General features: G+C 40.8%; 1 protein-coding gene across 1 annotated transcript in view; it reads right to left on the minus strand.

Annotated features, from left to right (window-relative positions):
- Nucleotides 1-1,672: 1,672 nt before the first annotated feature.
- Nucleotides 1,673-23,280, minus strand: part of npr1a (natriuretic peptide receptor 1a) — a 32,596-nt gene continuing 10,988 nt past the window's right edge. The window contains 18 exon segments of the mRNA XM_069168694.1: nucleotides 1,673-2,283; nucleotides 2,525-2,623; nucleotides 2,708-2,882; nucleotides 3,037-3,105; nucleotides 6,085-6,208; nucleotides 6,409-6,555; nucleotides 6,893-7,061; nucleotides 7,329-7,452; nucleotides 7,454-7,485; nucleotides 7,585-7,744; nucleotides 7,845-7,916; nucleotides 8,198-8,302; nucleotides 10,649-10,726; nucleotides 10,834-10,908; nucleotides 11,601-11,721; nucleotides 12,935-13,019; nucleotides 13,440-13,575; nucleotides 14,445-14,539. Of these exon segments, the coding sequence (XP_069024795.1) occupies nucleotides 2,138-2,283; nucleotides 2,525-2,623; nucleotides 2,708-2,882; nucleotides 3,037-3,105; nucleotides 6,085-6,208; nucleotides 6,409-6,555; nucleotides 6,893-7,061; nucleotides 7,329-7,452; nucleotides 7,454-7,485; nucleotides 7,585-7,744; nucleotides 7,845-7,916; nucleotides 8,198-8,302; nucleotides 10,649-10,726; nucleotides 10,834-10,908; nucleotides 11,601-11,721; nucleotides 12,935-13,019; nucleotides 13,440-13,575; nucleotides 14,445-14,539 (2,012 nt within the window). The 3' untranslated portion in view covers nucleotides 1,673-2,137.

The raw sequence follows: 23,280 nt of genomic DNA on the forward strand, positions 1-23,280 counted from the left end.
TGGTGGTGGTGGTGGGGGGGGGGAAGCAGCATTGGAGCCGGAGACACCAACAGACTTAACAAACTGGTTAAGAAGGCCGGCTCCATCATCGGCTACAAACTGGACAGTCTGGAAAAGGTGGTGGAGAGGAGGACGCTGAACAAATTATTATCCATATTGGATAATCCTGTCCACCCTCTCCACCTGCTGCAGGGACAGAGGAGGACGTTCTCCAAAAGACTCCTCCAGCTGCTGTCACAAGGACAGATACAGGAGATCATTCCTGATACAGGAGATCATTCCAGATACAGGAGATCATTCCTGATACAGGAGATCATTCCAGATACAGGAGATCATTCCAGATAAAGGAGATCATTCCAGATACAGGAGATCATTCCTCATTCCTGATACAGGAGATGATTCCTGATACAGGAGATCATTCCAGATACAGTAGATCATTCCAGATACAGGAGATCATTCCAGATACAGTAGATCATTCCTGATACAGGAGATGATTCCTGATACAGGAGATCATTCCTGATACAGGAGATCATTCCTCATTCCAGATACAGTAGATCATTCCTGATACAGGAGATCATTCCAGATACAGTAGATCATTCCAGATACAGTAGATAATTCCTGATACAGGAGATCATTCCTGATACAGGAGATCATTCCTCATTCCAGATACAGTAGATCATTCCAGATACAGGAGATCATTCCTGATACAGGAGATCATTCCTCATTCCAGATACAGTAGATCATTCCTGATACAGGAGATCATTCCAGATACAGGAGATCATCCAGATACAGTAGATCATTCCAGATACAGGAGATCATTCCAGATACAGGAGATCATTCCTGATACAGGAGATCATTCCTCATTCCAAATACAGTAGATCATTCCTGATACAGGAGATCATTCCTGATACAGGAGATCATTCCTCATTCCAAATACAGTAGATCATTCCAGATACAGTAGGTCATTCCAGATACAGGAGATCATTCCAGATACAGGAGATCATTCCTGATACAGGAGATCATTCCTCATTCCAAATACAGTAGATCATTCCAGATACAGTAGGTCATTCCTGATACAGGAGATCATTCCAGATACAGGAGATCATTCCTCATTCCAGATACAGTAGATCATTCCTGATACAGGAGATCATTCCTGTCCACTACAATAAGTCTGTACAATAACTCACCTCTGGCAAAATCCATCACACAACAATAACACCGTTGGTTGTCTGTTTTTCTTGTTTAAATCTTTGCACTATTGTTTAGTTAGTTTTAATTTAATTATTCTATTTTATTTGATTCAATTTATCGTATATACTGTGCATTTTTATATTTAATAATTTACTGTTATTTTATTTCTTGTACCTATAATGCTGCTGTAGCGAAAAAAAAAAAATTCCCTCGTGGGATTAATAAAGTAACTATCTATCTATCTACAGCTCTACATGGTTCCTGGTCTACAGGTCTACATGGTTCCTGAATAGTTCCTGGTCTACATGGTTCCTGGTCAGTTCCTGGTCTATAGGTCTGCATGGTTCCTGGGTGGTTCCTGGTCTACAGGTAAACATGGTTCCTGAGTGGTTCCTGGTCTACAAGTCTACATGGATCCTGGTCTACAGGTCTAAATGGATCCTGGTCTTCATAATAACAACAAACATATCAAACTGTTTATTTACAGTTTTATTTTACAGAAACATTCATGTTTTCTTCAACAGTTTTAATGATGTCATCCAATGAGAGAGCAGGGGGCGGGGTCAGTCCTCCGTCAGTCCTCCATCAGTCCCGTCAGGTGGAGTTGTCTCTGTCAGGTGGAGTTGTCTCCGTCTGTCCTCTGTCAGGTGGAGTTGTCTCCGTCACGTGGATTTGTTCTCCGTCAGGTAGAATTGTCTCCGTCTGTCCTCTGTCAGGTGGAGTTGTCTCTGTCAGGTGGATTTGTTCTCTGTCAGGCGGAGTTGTCTATCTCAGGTGGAGTTGTCTCTCTCAGGTGGATTTGTTTTCCGTCAGGTGGAGTTGTCTCTCTCAGGTGGAGTTGTCTCCGTCTGTCCTCTTTCAGGTGGAGTTGTCTCTCTCAGGTGGAGTTGTCTCCGTCTGTCCTCTTTCAGGTGGAGTTGTCTCCATCAGGTGGATTTGTTCTCCGTCAGGTGGAGTTGTCCTCTCCCAGCAGCCAGTACGTCCTCATGCGTCCTTTCCCCTTCACCTCCACTTCTCCTCTGAGCTGCAGCTGGAAGCAGCTGAACTCCTGCAGAACCTGACGGGTCGCCTCCGACACGTGAATCCTTAGAGCTGCAGAGAGATGACATCACACAAGACATCACACATGACATCACACATGACATCAGGTTCAGGATGCCGGTTCAGGGTGCAAGTCTGGTTCAGGGTTCAAGTCTGATTCAGGTCCGGTTCAGGTCTGATTCAGGGTTCAGGTCTGGTTCAGGTCTGGTTCAGGGTTCAGGTCTGGTTCAGGGTTCAGGTCCGGTTCAGGTCCAGTTCAGGGTTCCGGTCCAGTTTAGGGTCCAGGTCTTACCCTCTCCGGTGGACTCCATGCGTGACGCAGTGTTGACAGTGTCTCCAAACAAACAGTACCGGGGCATCTTCAACCCGACCACACCGGCACACACCGGACCTGAACACCACAAGTACACAGTCAGCCCCTGTTAGTAGTACCGCAGGGTTCTGGAGTACAGGTAGTACTGGTGTTGTGTAGTACCACTGTGGATGCCGATGCGGAGGCGGAGCTTCTGGTCCGGGCAGTGTCGGATCCTGAAGCTCTTGACGGCATCCAGCAGGGCGACCGACATGCGGACGACCTCGCGGCCGTGGAGGTTCCCGTTCCTGACGGGGAGGCCGGAGACCACCATGTAGGCGTCACCAATGGTCTCCACCTGAGGGGGGCAGCACACTCACCTTCAAGCAGTTCTGATCCACATCTACTGCTGCAGGGCCAAGTGTTAGCCTAGCTTAGCACAAAGACTGGCTCCAGGGCCAAGTGTTAGCATAGCACAGATGGGACAGCATGAGTAGTTCCAGAATGTTTACCTTGTAAACATCAAAGTTGTCGATGATGGCATCGAAGCAGGTGTAGAGGTCATTTAACAAGGTCACGACCTGCAGGTGAAAACAACAACAAAACAACAAACAATCCGTTACAACAACCAATCACTGCAGAGTAAACAGTGTGTCTCTCCCGGTGATCCAATCTCGCACCAACCTCAGCACAAACTCACGTTGACTCAACAGTTGGAAGAAAATGTGTTGTAGTATCGACTCCGACCACCAGATGGAAACCTGCTAGTTCAGGACACTCTGAACCCTGTTCTACTGAGTTCTACTGACCTGTCGCTGTGTTCTGTTGTGCTCTACTAGCTAGTAGCTTAGTTCTGTTGTGTTCTAAATAAATCCTAAGATGGCGCCGTGCTAGTGGCAGCCTGTTACAGCAGCTCCCCTGAGTGTGTTTTGTTTTAAGTTTTTTCTTCTCTCTTCGGAGTTTTTTTTTTTTTTTTTTTCTTCACGTGTGTTAAGTGACGGTCAGACAATGGCCCGTAACTTTTCCACTTTTCTGGTGGCTCTTCTACTTTTTTCCCTCTTTGTAACGGAGAGCTACGCACAGTGGACCGGGGCCATTGTTTACTCTCGTGATCAGCTGATCGTGCTGAGTAGGCCCCTACTGCTGCTGCCCGGAGCGAAGCCTGAAATCCCGGACGAACTTCGGACAAGACGTCGGGGTTGCAGAGCTGGAGCTCAACTGAAGGCGAAAAGGAGGAAATATAAACCATCGGTACCGGAGATCTTAATGGGGAACGTGAGGTCGTTGGCCAACAAGACGGACGAGCTCGGCGCACTGGTCTTGGCCCACCTCAGGCCGCTGGTGAAATCTTCTCTGGACCCTCTGCAATTTGCGTACCAGCCTCATGTGGGAGTGGACGACGCCATCATCTACCTGCTGCAACGAGCTCAGTCTCACCTGGATGGAACCGGTGACTCTGTGAGAATCACTTTCTTTGATTTCTCCAGTGCATTCAACACCATCCAACCACTGCTGCTGAGTGAGAAGCTGCGGGTGGTGGTGGAGGGGGGGGGGGTTGGACACGTCCACCGTCTCCTGGATCAATGACTACCTGACAGGCAGACCACAGTTTGTCCGTCTGGGCAGTGTGCTGTCTGATACGGTGGTCAGTGGTACTGGAGCTCCTCAGGGAACTGTTCTGTCTCCTTCCTGTTCACCTTATACACCACTGACTTCCAGAACAACTCAGAGTCAAGACATCTGCAGAAGTTCTCTGATGACTCTGCAGTGGTCGGGTGTATAAGGGATGGACGGGAGGAGGAGTCAGTGGATGGTGTATAAGGGATGGACGGGAGGAGGAGTCAGTGGAGGGTGTATAAGGGATGGACAGGAGGAGGAGTCAGTGGACGGTGTATAAGGGATGGACGGGAGGAGGAGTCAGTGGAGGGTGTATAAGGGATGGACAGGAGGAGGAGTCAGTGGAGGGTGTATAAGGGATGGATGGGAGGAGGAGTCAGTGGTCGGTGTATAAGGGATGGACGGGAGGAGGAGTCAGTGGACGGTGTATAAGGGATGGACGGGAGGAGGAGTCAGTGGAGGGTGTATAAGGGATGGACAGGAGGAGGAGTCAGTGGAGGGTGTATAAGGGATGGACAGGAGGAGGAGTCAGTGGTCGGTGTATAAGGGATGGACGGGAGGAGGAGTCAGTGGACGGTGTATAAGGGATGGACGGGAGGAGGAGTCAGTGGAGGGTGTATAAGGGATGGACAGGAGGAGGAGTCAGTGGAGGGTGTATAAGGGATGGATGGGAGGAGGAGTACAGGGCAGTAGTGGAGGACTATTGTGGAGTGGGCTGGTAGAAATCACCTGCTCCTGAACGTGGCCAAGACCAGAGAGATGGTGGTCGACTTCAGGAGGAAGACGACGGCTCCACAACCGCTGAGAGTTCTGGGAGAGGAGGTGGACATGGTTGAGGAGTACAAGTACCTGGTGTCTCCATGACAACAGACTGAACTGGAAGACCAACATCAACGCTGTCTACAAGAAGGGGATGAGTCGACTCTTTTTCTTGAGGAAACTTCGATCCTTCAATGTGTGCAGCGAGATGTTGGAGATGTTCTACCATCTGTTGTGGCCAATGCATTGTTCTTCGCTGGGGTCTGCTGGGGGGGAGAGGTGGAGGGGGGAGCAGCATTGGAGCCGGAGACACCAACAGACTTAACAAACTGGTTAAGAAGGCCGGCTCCATCATCGGCTACAAACTGGACAGTCTGGAAAAGGTGGTGGAGAGGAGGACGCTGAGGAAACTATTATCCACATTGGATAATCCTGACCACCCTCTCCACCTGCTGCAGGGACAGAGGAGGACGTTCTCCAAAAGACTCCTCCAGCTGCTGTCACAAGGACAGATACAGGAGATCATTCCTGATACAGGAGATCATTCCTGATCCAGGAGCTCATTCCAGATACAGGAGCTCGTTCCAGATACAGGAGCTCATTCCAGATACAGGAGCTCATTCCAGATACAGGAGCTCATTCCAGATACAGGAGATCATTCCTGTCCACTACAATAAGACTGTACAATAACTCACCTCTGGCAAAATCCATCACACAACAATAACCCTGTTGGTTGTCTGTTTTTCTTGTTTGTTTAAATATATAAAAAAGCAAATAAAAAAACAACTTTGCACTATTGTTTAGTTAGTTTTAATTATTCTATTTTACTCTACTTTATTGTGTATACTGTGCATTTTTATATTTTTACTGTTATTTTATTTCTTTCCTGTATCTATAAATGCTGCTGTAGCGAAAACAATTTCCCCTTGGGGATTAATAAAGTAACTATCTATCTATCTATCTATCTATCTATCTATCTATCTATCTATCTATCTATCCATTATCCATCCATCTATCCATCCATCTATCTATTATCTATTTATTATCTATCTATCTATCTATTATCCATCCATTATCTATCTATCCATCCATCCATCCATCTATTTATTATCTATCTACTGGGTTCTACTGATCAGTAGCTGTGTTCTGTTGAGTTCTACTGGGTTCTGCTGGGTTCTACTGACCTGCAGCGGCGTGCTCTCTGCTGAAAGCGCGGTGAAGCCAACAATGTCGCTGAAGTAGATCGTGACAGAGTCGAACGCTTCGGCCTGAACCGTCTCACCTCGTTTCAGCTGCTCTGCAACAGAACTGACACACAGACAGAACCACCACCTTACTGTAGTACTTACTGTATTTATTTATTTTTTACTGTCGTACTTACTGTAGTACTTACTCTGGTACTTTCTGTAGTAGTACTGTAGTACTTCCTGTGGTAGTACTGTAGTACTTACTGTGATAGTACTGTAGTTGTACTGTAGTACTTACTGTAGTAGTACTGCAGTACTTACTGTGGTAGTATCTGGTACAGCAGGTTCTCCGCCTTGCGTTTCTCCTCGTGGTACGCCTGAGTTCGCTCCTCCACCAGCTCCTCCAGGTTGTTGGCGTACTGCTCCATCCGAGACAGGAGGTTGTCCAGGATGTTGGACCCATAACCTCTGAGGGACCATAAGAATCATAAAGAACCATAAAAAACATAAAGAACCGCAGAGAACCATAGTTAACCATAAAGAACCGTAGAGAACCATAAATACCCGTAGAGAACTATAAAGAACCATGAAGAACTGTAGAGAACCATAAAGAACCGTAGAGAACCATAAAGAACTGCAGAGAACTGTAAAGAACCATAGTTAACCATAAAGAAACATAGAGAACCATAAAGAACCATGAAGAACTGTAGAGAACCATAAATAACCTCAGAGAACCATAAACAACCGTAGAGAACCACAAATAACCATAAAGAACTATAGAGAACCATAAAGAACCATAGAGAACCTGTGCTGCTTCCTCAGCAGGATCTTGATGGTGTTGAAGTCAGGTCTCTCACTCGGTTCTTCGTTCCAGCAGCGCTGCATCAGGACACCGAGCTCCTCGCTGTGACTGTGGCAGCAGAGGGACGGACGGAGGGGGGGGGTGCCGCCCTGCACCACCGCCTGGACGATCTCTGGGAGGAGGGAGGGGGACCTCATGTTTAGGACAGGTGTGTTGGTGTGTGTGTGCTGACAGCAGTGTGTCATCCAGCTGCCACACAGGAATGCAACCAGGACAGTGATGTCATCACGTGACCCCCCCCCCCCCACACACACACACGGCTGTGACTTTTCAGGTGGAGACTTTTTATGTGAGGCGTCAGTTTTCTGTCGTCCCCTGATGTCCCTTGATGTCCCCTGTTGTCCCTTGATGTCCCCTGTTGTCCTGTAAACCCGCTGACCTTTAGGAGTGTGGGAGTGTGTGTCGAGATAGAAGACTCCTCGGAGCAGCGCCACCTCCTGGAGGATCACACTGAAGCTGTACACGTCCCCCTTCTGAGTCCCACAGGGGGGGGGGGCAGTCCGTCCTCAGCAGCTCCGGAGACGTCCACAGTTTACCTGTCAGGTGATCAATAATAAAACCATAATATATTAATATCATCATATAATAGTGTGTGTCTGAGTGTGTCTCCGTGTGTGTGTGTGTGTGTGTCCTACGTGCGTAGCAGGCGTGCGTGTCCTCGCTGCAGCTTCCTGTCCAGAGACTCTGCAGTCCGTAGTCAGTGATCTTGAGGACGAAGCGACTGTCCACCACACAGTTGGAGGACTTAAGGTTGCCGTGGGAGACGATGACACTGTTGTGAAGGAATGCCATGCCCTGGAGACAAACAAAGAAAGATGAAAAGCATTCTGGGTAAATCGATGAGTAGATGTCAGAGATCCCCCACCCGCCCCCCAACAGGATGAGAGGTCGTTACCTTGACGATGTCATTGATGAGAGAGTATCTGAACATCCAGTCCAGAGTGATGCTGTCACTCTCCATCAGGTCCTGGAAGACAGAGACACTTCTCACTGGGGACACGTCTCACTGAGGGGACACATCTACACTGAAGGAACATTGAGGGGACACGTCTACACTGGGGACACGTCTCACTGAGGGGGCACATCTCACTGAGGACATGTCTCACTGAGGGGACACGTATACACTGAGGGGACACTGAGGGGACACATCTACACTGGGGACACGTCTCACTGAGGGGACACGTCTAGACTGTGGTGATGGTTCCTCAATGTACTGGGCCGGTTGGTCCAGAGTTCTGGTTCCGGTACCTGCAGGCTGCCTCTGGGACAGTACTCCGTGATGATGCACATGTTCGGCGAGTCGATGGAGGCGCCGATGAATCTGGTCAGGTGTTCATTCTGAACGTCACGCATCTGCAGAAACACAGACACTGCTGGTTGAAAACCAACAACAGCACCAGTAACCTACAGCAAGGCAGCTGGAGCTGAGAGGGGGAGGAGTCAGGGAGGTCGGTACCGAGGTAAATTGTTTGGTTTTTAGTTGATGTTGGCAGGTCAGTCGGTGGAAGAGATGGGAAGTAATTCTGTCAGTTGGTTGATAAGTTAGTAAGTTGGTTGGTAGGTAGGTGGGTGGTAGGTGGAGGGGGGTAATGGGGGGGTACAGGTCTACTCATCTCCCCAAATGGAGTTTTTCTCTTTACCCACTTCCACTTCCTACCTCACTGTCTCTTGAGTTTCATGCTGTGACAGTTACTCATCCGGTACAATTAAACATTGTTGTCCTCTACCGTCCTCCAGGTCCTTTGAGAGATTTATTGGACGAATTAGATGTCCTCCTGTCAAACGTCCCAGAACATGGTCCTCCACTTGTCCTTCTGGGTGACTTTAACATCCAGACTGAGAAGTCATCTGACCTTGTGCTCTTCCTGTCTTCCTTTGCTGTCTCCCTCAGTCCTTCTCCTCCTCCTCACAAAGGTTGGAACCACCTGGACTACATTTCACCAGAAACTGCTCCACATCTAACCTCACTGTAACTCCACTTCATGTCTCCGACCACTTCTTTATCTCTGACTCTCTCTAACTGACAACCTGACCACATCAACAGACTCTGGACCTGTCCGTCACAATATTCACTCCCTCCTCTCTCCCTCCTCTCTGGCCTCCTTTCCCTCTCCTCTCTCCCTCCTCTGTTTTATCTGCCCTCCCTTCAACTGACTCTTTCTCCTTCATGCATCCTAACTCAGCCACAGACACTCTCCTTTATCCTCTGTCTTCCTCTCTTGATTGTCTCTGTCCTCCTCCTCCTCTCTGTCTTCCTCCTCTCGTCTCTCTCCTCTTTCTCTGCAGCCAAACCAGAATTCAATCCTCATTTTCCAACCCCAAAAAGCTATTCTCCATCTTCCCCATCTTCTCCAACCTCCTTGACCCCCTCTCCCCCGCTCCTCCCTCCATCCTTCCACCAAGCCACTTTCACCCCCCCCCCCGTCTCCCAATCAAGTTGTTACCTTGGTAACCTCCACCCCCCCAACCACCTGCCCCCTTGACCCCATCCCATCTCACATTCTCCAGTCTATTGCTCCAGACCTTCTTCCTTTTCTCTCCATCTCATCAACACTTCTCTGTCAACGGTCTGTTTCCTGAACTCTCTGAAGGAGAGTGAACCCTCTCCTGAAGAAACCCCCCCTCAACCCGTCTGAAGTAAACAACTACAGACCGTCTCTCTTCTTCCATTTCTTTCCAAAACTCTGGAGCGAGCTATCTTTAACCGACTCTCCTCCTATCTCCACCATAATAACCTTCTTGACCACCAGTCTGGTTTCAACAGACCACTCAACAGAGACGGTCCTCCTTCTGTCTCTGAGCAGCTTCACACTGCTAGAGCAGCCTCTCTGTCCTGATCCTTCTAGACCTTCTGCTGCATTTGACACAGTGAACCACCAGATCCTTCTTTCCTCCTTCAGGACCTCGGTGTCTCTCTGCTCTCTCCCTGTTCTCATCCTACCTCAACGACCTCACCTACCGGGTAACTTGGAGAGGATCTGTGTCTGAACCTTGTCCTCTCACTACTGGTGTCCCTCAAGGCTCCGTCCCGGGTCCCCTCCTCTTCTCTCTGTACACCGACTCTCTCGGCTCTGTCCTTCACTCGCATGTCTTTTCCTACCACAGCTATGCTGATGACACCCAACTGATCCTCTCTTTTCCAGATCTGAAACACAGGTAGCAGCATGAATCTCTGCCTGTCTGACTGACATCTCTCAGTGGATGTCCTCACACCACCTGGAAATCAACCTCCACAAGACCGACCTGCTCTTCCTTCCAGGGAAAGACTCTCCCACCCTCGACCTGACTACTACCTTCAACAACTCTGTTATCCCGACCCTGACTGATAAGAACCTCGGAGACACTCGACAGTCAACTCTCTCTTACTGCCAACATCACTGCAATAGGTAGGTGGTAGGTAGGTTTTTTATATTTAATATTTTGTACTGTTATTTTATTTCTTTCCTGTATCTATAAATGCTGCTGTAGCGAAAGAATTTCCCCTTGGGGATTAATAAAGTAACTATCTATCTATCTAGGTGGTAGGTAGGTAGGTAGATGGTAGGTGCCAGGTGGTAGGTAGGTGGTAAGTAGGTGGTAGGTAGGTAGGTAGGTGGTAGGTATGTGGTAAGTGGTAAGTAGGTAGGTAGGTGGTAGGTATTTGGTAGGTAGGTATGTGGTAGGTGGGTAGGTGGTAGGTCAGGTGGGCAGAGTTCTTACATGTTTCAGCTCAAACAGAACCTTCCTGGTCAGCTCAATGCGTTTCTTGTTGATGTACTTGATGGCCACCAGATTTCCCTGAAGGACACAAAAAGGAGACAAAAAGGAGAAATGACATCATCCGTCACAGAGTCATGTGAGCGTCTGTTATGGTCATGTGACCAGAGGGTGTGAGATGGACAGACCTTGTAGTACCCGGCCTTGGTGTAGATCTGCAGGTTCCCCGCCACACTCATCAGAGAACCGTAGTTGGATCCTTTCTGCAGAACATTTAGAGGAAGTTTACTGTTTACTGATCAGTAGCTGATCAATATTACATGACATTTATCTGACTCTTTTATCCAAAGACTTACAAGAAGGTCATTTCAACATGAGGGTACAAATTCAGAACAACAGGAATCAAGAAAATACAATTTCTTCCAGAAAGCCAAACTACAAAGTTCTATCAGTAAGTTCCATGTTAAGATACTAAAGTTCTGCTGTTCAAGGTAAAGGAGGAGGAGGAGGAGGAGGAGGAGCGGAGTAGTGTGAGTGAATCTAGGAGGTTAAAGTCGAGCAGCTGCATTCTGGATGAGCTGCAGAGGTCAGATGGTACTAACAGGTAGACCTGCCAGGAGGGAGTTACAGTAGTCCAGACGTGAGATGACCAGAGCCTGGACCAGAACCTGGACCAGAACCTGGACCTCCTTCTGAGTAAGAAGAGGACGTATTCTCCTGATGTTGTGCAGCATGTATCTACAGGAACGTGTTGTTGCAGTGATGTTGGCAGTAAGAGACAGTTGACTGTCGAGTGTCTCCGAGGTTCTTATCAGTCAGGGTCGGGATAACAGAGTTGTTGAAGGTAGTAGTCAGGTCGAGGGTGGGACAGTCTTTCTCTGGAAGGAAGAGCAGGTCGGTCTTGTCGATAACTGAAACTGATCAGTAGCTGATCAATAGCTGAATAGTGTGTTACCAGAGACAGGGTGAGCCGGCTGCAGGTTCTCCTCAGGACTTTTTCCAGGTCGCTGATCTGGATGTCGTCCCAGGAAACTCTCCACAGCTGGGCAGAAAGCTCACTCTCTAGCTTCAACTTCCTGTGGGGGGGAATGTGTGTGTGTGTGTGTGTGGGGGGGGGGGGTTGTCAGGTGTGTTTATGTTTGTTGAGTTGAAGTGTTGATAATAAGTGTGTGTGTGTGTGTGTGTGTGTGTTGTGGGTGGGGAGGGGCAGAGAGAGGTGAGGGGAGGATAAATAATGAAGTGATGAGTTAAACAGAGATGATCCACAGGAAGTAAACACACGGTCTGTCTGTCCGTCTGCCTGGTTACCTTGTTGTTAGCCTGTCGTTAGCCTGTCGTTAGCCTGTCGTTAGCCTGTCGTTACCTTGTCGTTAGCTTGTCGTTAGCCTGTCGTTAGCTTGTCGTTAGCTTGTCGTTAGCTTGTCGTTAGCCTGTCGTTAGCTTGTCGTTAGCCTGTCGTTAGCTTGTCGTTAGCTTGTCGTTAGCCTGTCGTTAGCTTGTCGTTAGCCTGTCGTTAGCTTGTCGTTAGCCTGTCGTTAGCTTGTCGTTAGCCTGTCGTTAGCCTGTTGTTACCTTGTCGTTAGCTTGTCGTTAGCCTGTCGTTAGCTTGTCGTTAGCTTGTCGTTAGCTTGTCGTTAGCCTGTCGTTACCTTGTCGTTACCTTGTCGTTAGCTTGTCGTTAGCCTGTCGTTACCTTGTCGTTAGCTTGTCGTTAGCCTGTCGTTACCTTGTCGTTAGCTTGTCGTTAGCCTGTCGTTAGCTTGTCGTTAGCCTGTCGTTAGCTTGTCGTTAGCCTGTCGTTACCTTATCGTTAGCCTGTCGTTAGCTTGTCGTTACCTTGTCGTTAGCTTGTCGTTAGCCTGTCGTTACCTTGTCGTTAGCTTGTCGTTAGCCTGTCGTTACCTTGTCGTTAGCTTGTCGTTAGCCTGTCGTTAGCTTGTCGTTAGCTTGCCGTTAGCTTGTCGTTAGCCTGTCGTTAGCTTGTCGTTAGCTTTTCGTTAGCCTGTCGTTAGCTTGTCGCTAGCCTGTCGTTAGCTTTTCGCTAGCCACGAGGACAGTTTTAGGAGGACAGGAGACGACGTCGTTCATGGTGTCCCTCGCTGTGACCTCTCTACCAGGTGTGTTAGAGACGAGGGACGGAGGACAAGAAGGACAAGTAAACAGAGACAGAGAGATGCAGTGAGAGGTCCAACCAACACAAACTGTGTGTTCTTATCCAGCTATCCTTGTGAGGACTCACCTTCAGAGGGTCCTCACAAGGATAGACGTACAAACCTGTGTGTGTCTCACCTGTAGATGAAGACGGTGACGGTGACGATGATGACAAAGACGAAGCAGATCACCATGGCAACCATCTGATGCATCGATACTGTACCTGAGACCAAGAGACAGGAAGTGTGTCGTGTGTGTAGTGTGTAGTGTAGAGTGTGTAGTGTAGAGTGTGTATAGTGTGTAGTGTGTGTAGTGTGTAGAGTGTGTGTAGTGTGTAGTGTAGAGTGTGTATAGTGTGTAGTGTGTGTAGTGTGTGTAGTGTGTGTAGTGTAGAGTGTGTGTAGTGTGTAGTGTAGAGTGTGTATAGTGTGTAGTGTGTGTATAGTGTGTAGTGTGTAGAGTGTGTGTAGTGTAGAGTGTGTGTAGTGTAGAGTGTGTATAGTGTGTAGTGTGTGTAGTGTGTATAGTGTGTAGTGTAGAGTGTGTGTAGTGTGTAGTGTAGAGTGTGTGTAGTGTGTAGTGTAGAGTGTGTATAGTGTGTAGTGTGTGTAGTGTGTAGAGTGTGTGTAGTGTGTAGACGTACGTGCCAGACATCCCGGCTTGTCGTTCTTGAATCCACACTTGGGGGTGTCGGGGGGCGGAGCTCCTCGAGGCCACTGGAAGCTCAGATCTCTCTGCAGGACGAGCTGCTTCACACTGCTGTTGTACACACACACCACCTGAACACACACAGGAACACACGCCACCTGAGCACACACCACCTGAACACACACAGGAACACACACCACCTGAACACACACCACCTGAACACACACAGGAACACACGCCACCTGAGCACACACCACCTGAACACACACCTGAACACACACCACCTGAACACACACAGGAACACACACCACCTGAACACACACAGGAACACACACCTGAGCACACACCACCTGAACACACACAGGAACACACACCTGAACACACACAGGAACACACACCTGAGCACACACCACCTGAACACACACAGGAACACACACCTGAACACACACAGGAACACACACCTGAACACACACCACCTGAACACACACAGGAACACACACCTGAGCACACACCACCTGAACACACACCTGAACACACACCTGAACACACCCCACCTGAACACACACCGGAACACACACCACCTGAACACACACAGGAACACACACCTGAACACACACCACCTGAACACACACCACCTGAACACACACAGGAACACACACCACCTGAACACACCCCACCTGAACACACACAGGAACACACACCTGAACACACCCCACCTGAACACACACAGGAACACACACCACCTGAACACACACCACCTGAACACACCCCACCTGAACACACACCACCTGAACACACACAGGAACACACACCACCTGAACACACACCACCTGAACACACACAGGAACACACACAGGAACACCTGCTGGTTACTGCAGCTGGAGGCTTTTATTTTGAAGGCGCAACAGGAAATGGCTCGTGGAGTGTTAGTTTGAGGCAGCAGGGGGCGCTGCTGCAGTCTGCAGCTGTAAGCGATGACATCATCAGTCGGGTGTTTTACCTGAAACTCTCCAGAGTCCACGTCCGTCATGTCCCACACAGCGAAGTCCGTCTGTCTGTCCCCGAACTCGTCCATCTCCACCGGTCCCGTCACTCCTGCAGAGACACAACACCGCCCCCATCAGGTCACTCTGAGAACTACAACACCCTCCCCATCTGGTCACTCTGAAACGACCCCCCCCCCTCTGACGCACATGCCTGGTGGCTGCTGTTGGTGGATAAAAGCAGTTCAATCTAATAAAGAGCCGACAGAGCAGCCTGTTTATCAGCAGATCAACACGTCACACACACAGCAGAAATACACACTGATACACACTGAGGACACGAGTGTTTCTAGGGACCGAGTTGGGTCCTGGATGTACTCATGTTTATATGATCAATACTGATCTATCTATCTATCTATCTATCTATCATCTATCAATCATCTATCTATCATCTATCTATCTATCATCTATCAATCATCTATCTATCATCTATCTATCTATCATCTATCAATCATCTATCAATCATCTATCAATCAATCATCTATCAATCATCTATCTATCAATCATCTATCAATCATCTATCTATCTATCATCTATCAATCATCTATCTATCAATCATCTATCTATCTATCAATCATCTATCAATCATCTATCTATCATCTATCTATCATCTATCTATCTATCATCTATCAATCATCTATCTATCATCTATCTATCTATCATCTATCAATCATCTATCTATCAATCATCTATCTATCTATCTATCTATCATCTATCAATCATCTATCAATCATCTATCTATCTATCATCTATCAATCATCTATCTATCAATCATCTATCAATCATCTATCTATCATCTATCTATCATCTATCAATCATCTATCTATCTATCAATCATCTATCAATCATCTATCAATCATCTATCTATCAATCATCTATCAATCATCTATCAATCTATCATCTATCAATCATCTATCTATCATCTATCTATCTATCATCTATCAATCATCTATCTATCAATCATCTATCAATCATCTATCTATCAATCATCTATCTATCATCTATCTATCTATCAATCATCTATCAATCATCTATCTATCAATCATCTATCAATCATCTATCAATCATCTATCTATCAATCATCTATCAATCATCTATCTATCTATCAATCATCTATCAATCATCTATCTATCTATCATCTATCAATCATCTATCTATCAATCATCTATCTATCATCTATCTATCTATCATCTATCAATCATCTATCTATCTATCAATCATCTATCTATCAATCATCTATCTATCAATCATCTATCAATCATCTATCAATCATCTATCTATCTATCTATCTATCATCTATCGATCATCTATCTATCATCTATCAATCATCTATCTATCTATCATCTATCAATCATCTATCTATCAATCATCTATCAATCATCTATCTATCTATCATCTATCAATCATCTATCTATCAATCATCTATCTATCTATCATCTATCAATCATCTATCTATCAATCATCTATCTATCTATCATCTATCAATCATCTATCAATCATCTATCTATCTATCTATCTATCTATCTATCTATCTATCATCTATCAATCATCTATCTATCAATCATCTATCTATCTATCATCTATCAATCATCTATCTATCAATCATCTATCTATCTATCATCTATCAATCATCTATCAATCATCTATCTATCTATCTATCTATCTATCATCTATCAATCATCTATCAATCATCTATCTATCATCTATCTATCTATCATCTATCAATCATCTATCTATCTATCATCTATCAATCATCTATCTATCAATCATCTATCAATCATCTATCTATCTATCATCTATCAATCATCTATCTATCAATCATCTATCTATCTATCATCTATCAATCATCTATCTATCAATCATCTATCTATCTATCATCTATCTATCTATCATCTATCAATCATCTATCTATCTATCATCTATCAATCATCTATCTATCAATCATCTATCAATCATCTATCTATCTATCATCTATCAATCATCTATCTATCAATCATCTATCTATCTATCATCTATCAATCATCTATCTATCAATCATCTATCTATCTATCATCTATCTATCTATCATCTATCAATCATCTATCTATCTATCAATCATCTATCTATCATCTATCTATCTATCTATCATCTATCTATCATCTATCTATCTATCATCTATCAATCATCTATCTATCAATCATCTATCAATCATCTATCAATCATCTATCTATCTATCATCTATCAATCATCTATCTATCAATCATCTATCTATCTATCATCTATCTATCTATCATCTATCTATCTATCATCTATCAATCATCTATCTATCTATCAATCATCTATCAATCATCTATCAATCATCTATCTATCAATCATCTATCAATCATCTATCTATCTATCAATCATCTATCAATCATCTATCAATCATCTATCTATCAATCATCTATCTATCTATCAATCATCTATCTATCATCTATCTATCTATCATCTATCAATCATCTATCTATCATCTATCTATCTATCTATCATCTATCTATCTATCAATCATCTATCTATCATCTATCTATCTATCATCTATCAATCATCTATCTATCATCTATCTATCTATCATCTATCTATCTATCATCTATCAATCATCTATCTATCATCTATCTATCTATCTATCATCTATCTATCTATCAATCATCTATCTATCATCTATCTATCTATCATCTATCAATCATCTATCTATCATCTATCTATCTATCATCTATCAATCATCTATCTATCAATCATCTATCTATCTATCATCTATCTATCTATCATCTATCTATCTATCATCTATCAATCATCTATCTATCTATCAATCATCTATCAATCATCTATCAATCATCTATCTATCAATCATCTATCAATCATCTATCTATCTATCAATCATCTATCAATCATCTATCAATCATCTATCTATCAATCATCTATCTATCTATCAATCATCTATCTATCATCTATCTATCTATCATCTATCAATCATCTATCTATCATCTATCTATCTATCATCTATCTATCTATCATCTATCAATCATCTATCTATCTATCAATCATCTATCAATCATCTATCAATCATCTATCTATCAATCATCTATCTATCTATCAATCATCTATCTATCATCTATCTATCTATCATCTATCAATCATCTATCTATCATCTATCTATCTATCATCTATCAATCATCTATCTATCAATCATCTATCAATCATCTATCTATCTATCAATCATCTATCAATCATCTATCAATCATCTATCTATCAATCATCTATCTATCATCTATCTATCTATCTATCATCTATCTATCATCTATCTATCTATCATCTATCAATCATCTATCTATCTATCATCTATCTATCATCTATCTATCTATCATCTATCAATCATCTATCTATCATCTATCTATCTATCATCTATCAATCATCTATCTATCAATCATCTATCAATCATCTATCAATCATCTATCTATCTATCATCTATCAATCATCTATCTATCAATCATCTATCTATCTATCATCTATCTATCTATCATCTATCTATCTATCATCTATCAATCATCTATCTATCTATCAATCATCTATCAATCATCTATCAATCATCTATCTATCAATCATCTATCAATCATCTATCTATCTATCAATCATCTATCAATCATCTATCAATCAATCATCTATCTATCTATCAATCATCTATCTATCATCTATCTATCTATCTATCATCTATCTATCATCTATCTATCTATCATCTATCAATCATCTATCTATCATCTATCTATCTATCTATCATCTATCTATCATCTATCTATCTATCATCTATCAATCATCTATCTATCATCTATCTATCTATCATCTATCTATCTATCATCTATCAATCATCTATCTATCTATCAATCATCTATCAATCATCTATCAATCATCTATCTATCAATCATCTATCTATCTATCAATCATCTATCTATCATCTATCTATCTATCTATCATCTATCTATCATCTATCTATCTATCATCTATCAATCATCTATCTATCATCTATCTATCTATCATCTATCAATCATCTATCTATCAATCATCTATCAATCATCTATCTATCTATCATCTATCAATCATCTATCTATCTATCAATCATCTATCAATCATCTATCAATCATCTATCTATCAATCATCTATCAATCATCTATCAATCTATCATCTATCAATCATCTATCTATCATCTATCTATCTATCATCTATCAATCATCTATCTATCAATCATCTATCAATCATCTATCTATCAATCATCTATCTATCATCTATCTATCTATCAATCATCTATCAATCATCTATCTATCAATCATCTATCAATCATCTATCAATCATCTATCTATCAATCATCTATCAATCATCTATCTATCTATCAATCATCTATCAATCATCTATCAATCATCTATCTATCTATCATCTATCAATCATCTATCAATCATCTATCTATCAATCATCTATCTATCTATCTATCATCTATCAATCATCTATCTATCTATCATCTATCAATCATCTATCTATCTATCATCTATCAATCATCTATCTATCAATCATCTATCTATCAATCATCTATCAATCATCTATCAATCATCTATCTATCTATCTATCTATCATCTATCGATCATCTATCTATCATCTATCAATCATCTATCTATCTATCATCTATCAATCATCTATCTATCAATCATCTATCAATCATCTATCTATCTATCATCTATCAATCATCTATCTATCAATCATCTATCTATCTATCATCTATCAATCATCTATCTATCAATCATCTATCTATCTATCATCTATCAATCATCTATCAATCATCTATCTATCTATCTATCTATCATCTATCAATCATCTATCTATCTATCATCTATCAATCATCTATCTATCAATCATCTATCAATCATCTATCTATCTATCATCTATCAATCATCTATCTATCAATCATCTATCTATCTATCATCTATCAATCATCTATCTATCTATCATCTATCTATCTATCATCTATCAATCATCTATCTATCTATCATCTATCAATCATCTATCTATCAATCATCTATCAATCATCTATCTATCTATCATCTATCAATCATCTATCTATCAATCATCTATCTATCTATCATCTATCAATCATCTATCTATCAATCATCTATCTATCTATCATCTATCTATCTATCATCTATCAATCATCTATCTATCTATCAATCATCTATCTATCATCTATCTATCTATCATCTATCAATCATCTATCTATCATCTATCTATCTATCATCTATCAATCATCTATCTATCATCTATCTATCTATCATCTATCAATCATCTATCTATCTATCATCTATCTATCATCTATCTATCATCTATCTATCTATCTATCATCTATCTATCATCTATCTATCTATCATCTATCAATCATCTATCTATCATCTATCTATCTATCATCTATCAATCATCTATCTATCATCTATCTATCTATCAATCATCTATCTATCATCTATCTATCTATCTATCATCTATCTATCATCTATCTATCTATCATCTATCAATCATCTATCTATCATCTATCTATCTATCATCTATCAATCATCTATCTATCATCTATCTATCTATCTATCATCTATCTATCATCTATCTATCTATCATCTATCAATCATCTATCTATCATCTATCTATCTATCATCTATCTATCATCTATCTATCAATCATCTATCTATCAATCATCTATCTATCTATCAATCATCTATCAATCATCTATCTATCTATCATCTATCTATCATCTATCTATCTATCATCTATCTATCATCTATCTATCTATCATCTATCAATCATCTATCTATCATCTATCTATCTATCATCTATCTATCATCTATCTATCTATCATCTATCTATCATCTATCTATCTATCATCTATCAATCATCTATCTATCATCTATCTATCTATCATCTATCTATCATCTATCTATCAATCATCTATCTATCTATCATCTATCAATCATCTATCTATCTATCATCTATCAATCATCTATCTATCATCTATCAATCATCTATCTATCATCTATCTATCTATCATCTATCAATCATCTATCAATCATCTATCTATCTATCAATCATCTATCAATCATCTATCAATCATCTATCTATCATCTATCTATCTATCATCTATCAATCATCTATCTATCATCTATCAATCATCTATCTATCATCTATCAATCATCTATCAATCATCTATCTATCTATCATCTATCTATCTATCTATCTATCTATCTATCAATCATCTATCTATCATCTATCTATCTATCTATCTATCAATCATCTATCTATCTATCTATCAATCATCTATCTATCATCTATCTATCTATCTATCTATCAATCATCTATCTATCATCTATCTATCTATCATCTATCATCTATCAATCATCTATCAATCATCTATCTATCTATCATCTATCTATCTATCTATCTATCATCTATCAATCTATCATCTATCTATCTATCTATCTATCTATCTATCTATCAATCATCTATCTATCATCTATCTATCTATCATCTATCATCTATCAATCATCTATCTATCTATCTATCTATCAATCATCTATCTATCATCTATCTATCTATCTATCTATCAATCATCTATCTATCATCTATCTATCTATCTATCTATCAATCATCTATCTATCATCTATCTATCTATCATCTATCATCTATCAATCATCTATCTATCTATCTATCTATCAATCATCTATCTATCATCTATCTATCTATCATCTATCATCTATCAATCATCTATCTATCTATCTATCTATCTATCTATCAATCTATCTATCTATCATCTATCAATCTATCATCTATCTATCTATCAATCTATCTATCTATCATCTATCAATCTATCATCTATCAATCTATCATCTATCTATCTATCAATCTATCTATCTATCTATCAATCATCTATCTATCTATCATCTATCTATCTATCTATCTATCAATCTATCTATCTATCTATCAATCATCTATCTATCAATCATCTATCAATCATCTATCTATCTATCATCTATCTATCTATCATCTATCTATCTATCTATCTATCTATCAATCATCTATCTATCATCTATCTATCTATCATCTATCATCTATCAATCATCTATCTATCTATCTATCTATCATCTATCTATCTATCTATCAATCATCTATCTATCATCTATCAATCATCTATCTATCATCTATCTATCTATCATCTATCATCTATCAATCATCTATCAATCATCTATCTATCATCTATCTATCTATCATCTATCAATCATCTATCAATCATCTATCAATCATCTATCTATCTATCATCTATCTATCTATCAATCATCTATCTATCTATCTATCAATCATCTATCTATCATCTATCTATCTATCATCTATCATCTATCAATCATCTATCAATCATCTATCTATCTATCATCTATCTATCTATCTATCTATCTATCTATCAATCTATCTATCTATCAATCTATCAATCTATCATCTATCAATCAATCTATCATCTATCTATCTATCTATCTATCAATCATCTATCTATCATCTATCTATCTATCATCTATCATCTATCAATCATCTATCAATCATCTATCTATCTATCTATCTATCAATCATCTATCTATCATCTATCTATCTATCATCTATCATCTATCAATCATCTATCTATCTATCTATCTATCTATCAATCTATCTATCTATCTATCTATCTATCAATCTATCTATCTATCATCTATCAATCTATCATCTATCTATCAATCTATCATCTATCTATCTATCAATCATCTATCTATCAATCATCTATCTATCTATCAATCATCTATCTATCATCTATCATCTATCTATCTATCTATCTATCTATCTATCAATCTATCTATCTATCAATCTATCAATCTATCATCTATCAATCAATCTATCATCTATCTATCTATCTATCTATCAATCATCTATCTATCATCTATCTATCTATCTATCTATCTATCAATCATCTATCTATCATCTATCTATCTATCATCTATCATCTATCAATCATCTATCAATCATCTATCTATCTATCTATCTATCTATCAATCATCTATCTATCATCTATCTATCTATCATCTATCATCTATCAATCATCTATCTATCTATCTATCTATCTATCTATCAATCTATCTATCTATCTATCTATCTATCAATCTATCTATCTATCATCTATCAATCTATCATCTATCTATCAATCTATCATCTATCTATCTATCAATCTATCTATCTATCTATCAATCATCTATCTATCAATCATCTATCTATCTATCAATCATCTATCTATCATCTATCTATCTATCATCTATCAATCATCTATCTATCTATCTATCTATCTATCTATCTATCTATCTATCAATCATCTATCTATCAATCTATCTATCTATCATCTATCAATCTATCATCTATCTATCTATCAATCATCTATCAATCTATCAATCATCTATCTATCTATCTATCTATCTATCTATCAATCTATCATCTATCTATCTATCTATCTATCTATCTATCTATCTATCTATCAATCATCTATCTATCAATCTATCTATCTATCATCTATCAATCTATCATCTATCTATCTATCAATCATCTATCTATCTATCAATCAATCAATCAATCAATCAATCATCTATCTATCTATCTATCTATCTATCAATCATCTATCTATCTATCTATCTATCATCTATCTATCTATCTATCAATCATCTATCTATCTATCAATCATCTATCTATCTA

Source organism: Embiotoca jacksoni, unplaced genomic scaffold (assembly GCF_022577435.1).
Source record: "Embiotoca jacksoni isolate LCO1_2020_lvr unplaced genomic scaffold, fEmbJac1.0.p SCAF_41, whole genome shotgun sequence".
Taxonomy (NCBI): Eukaryota; Metazoa; Chordata; class Actinopteri; family Embiotocidae; genus Embiotoca; species Embiotoca jacksoni.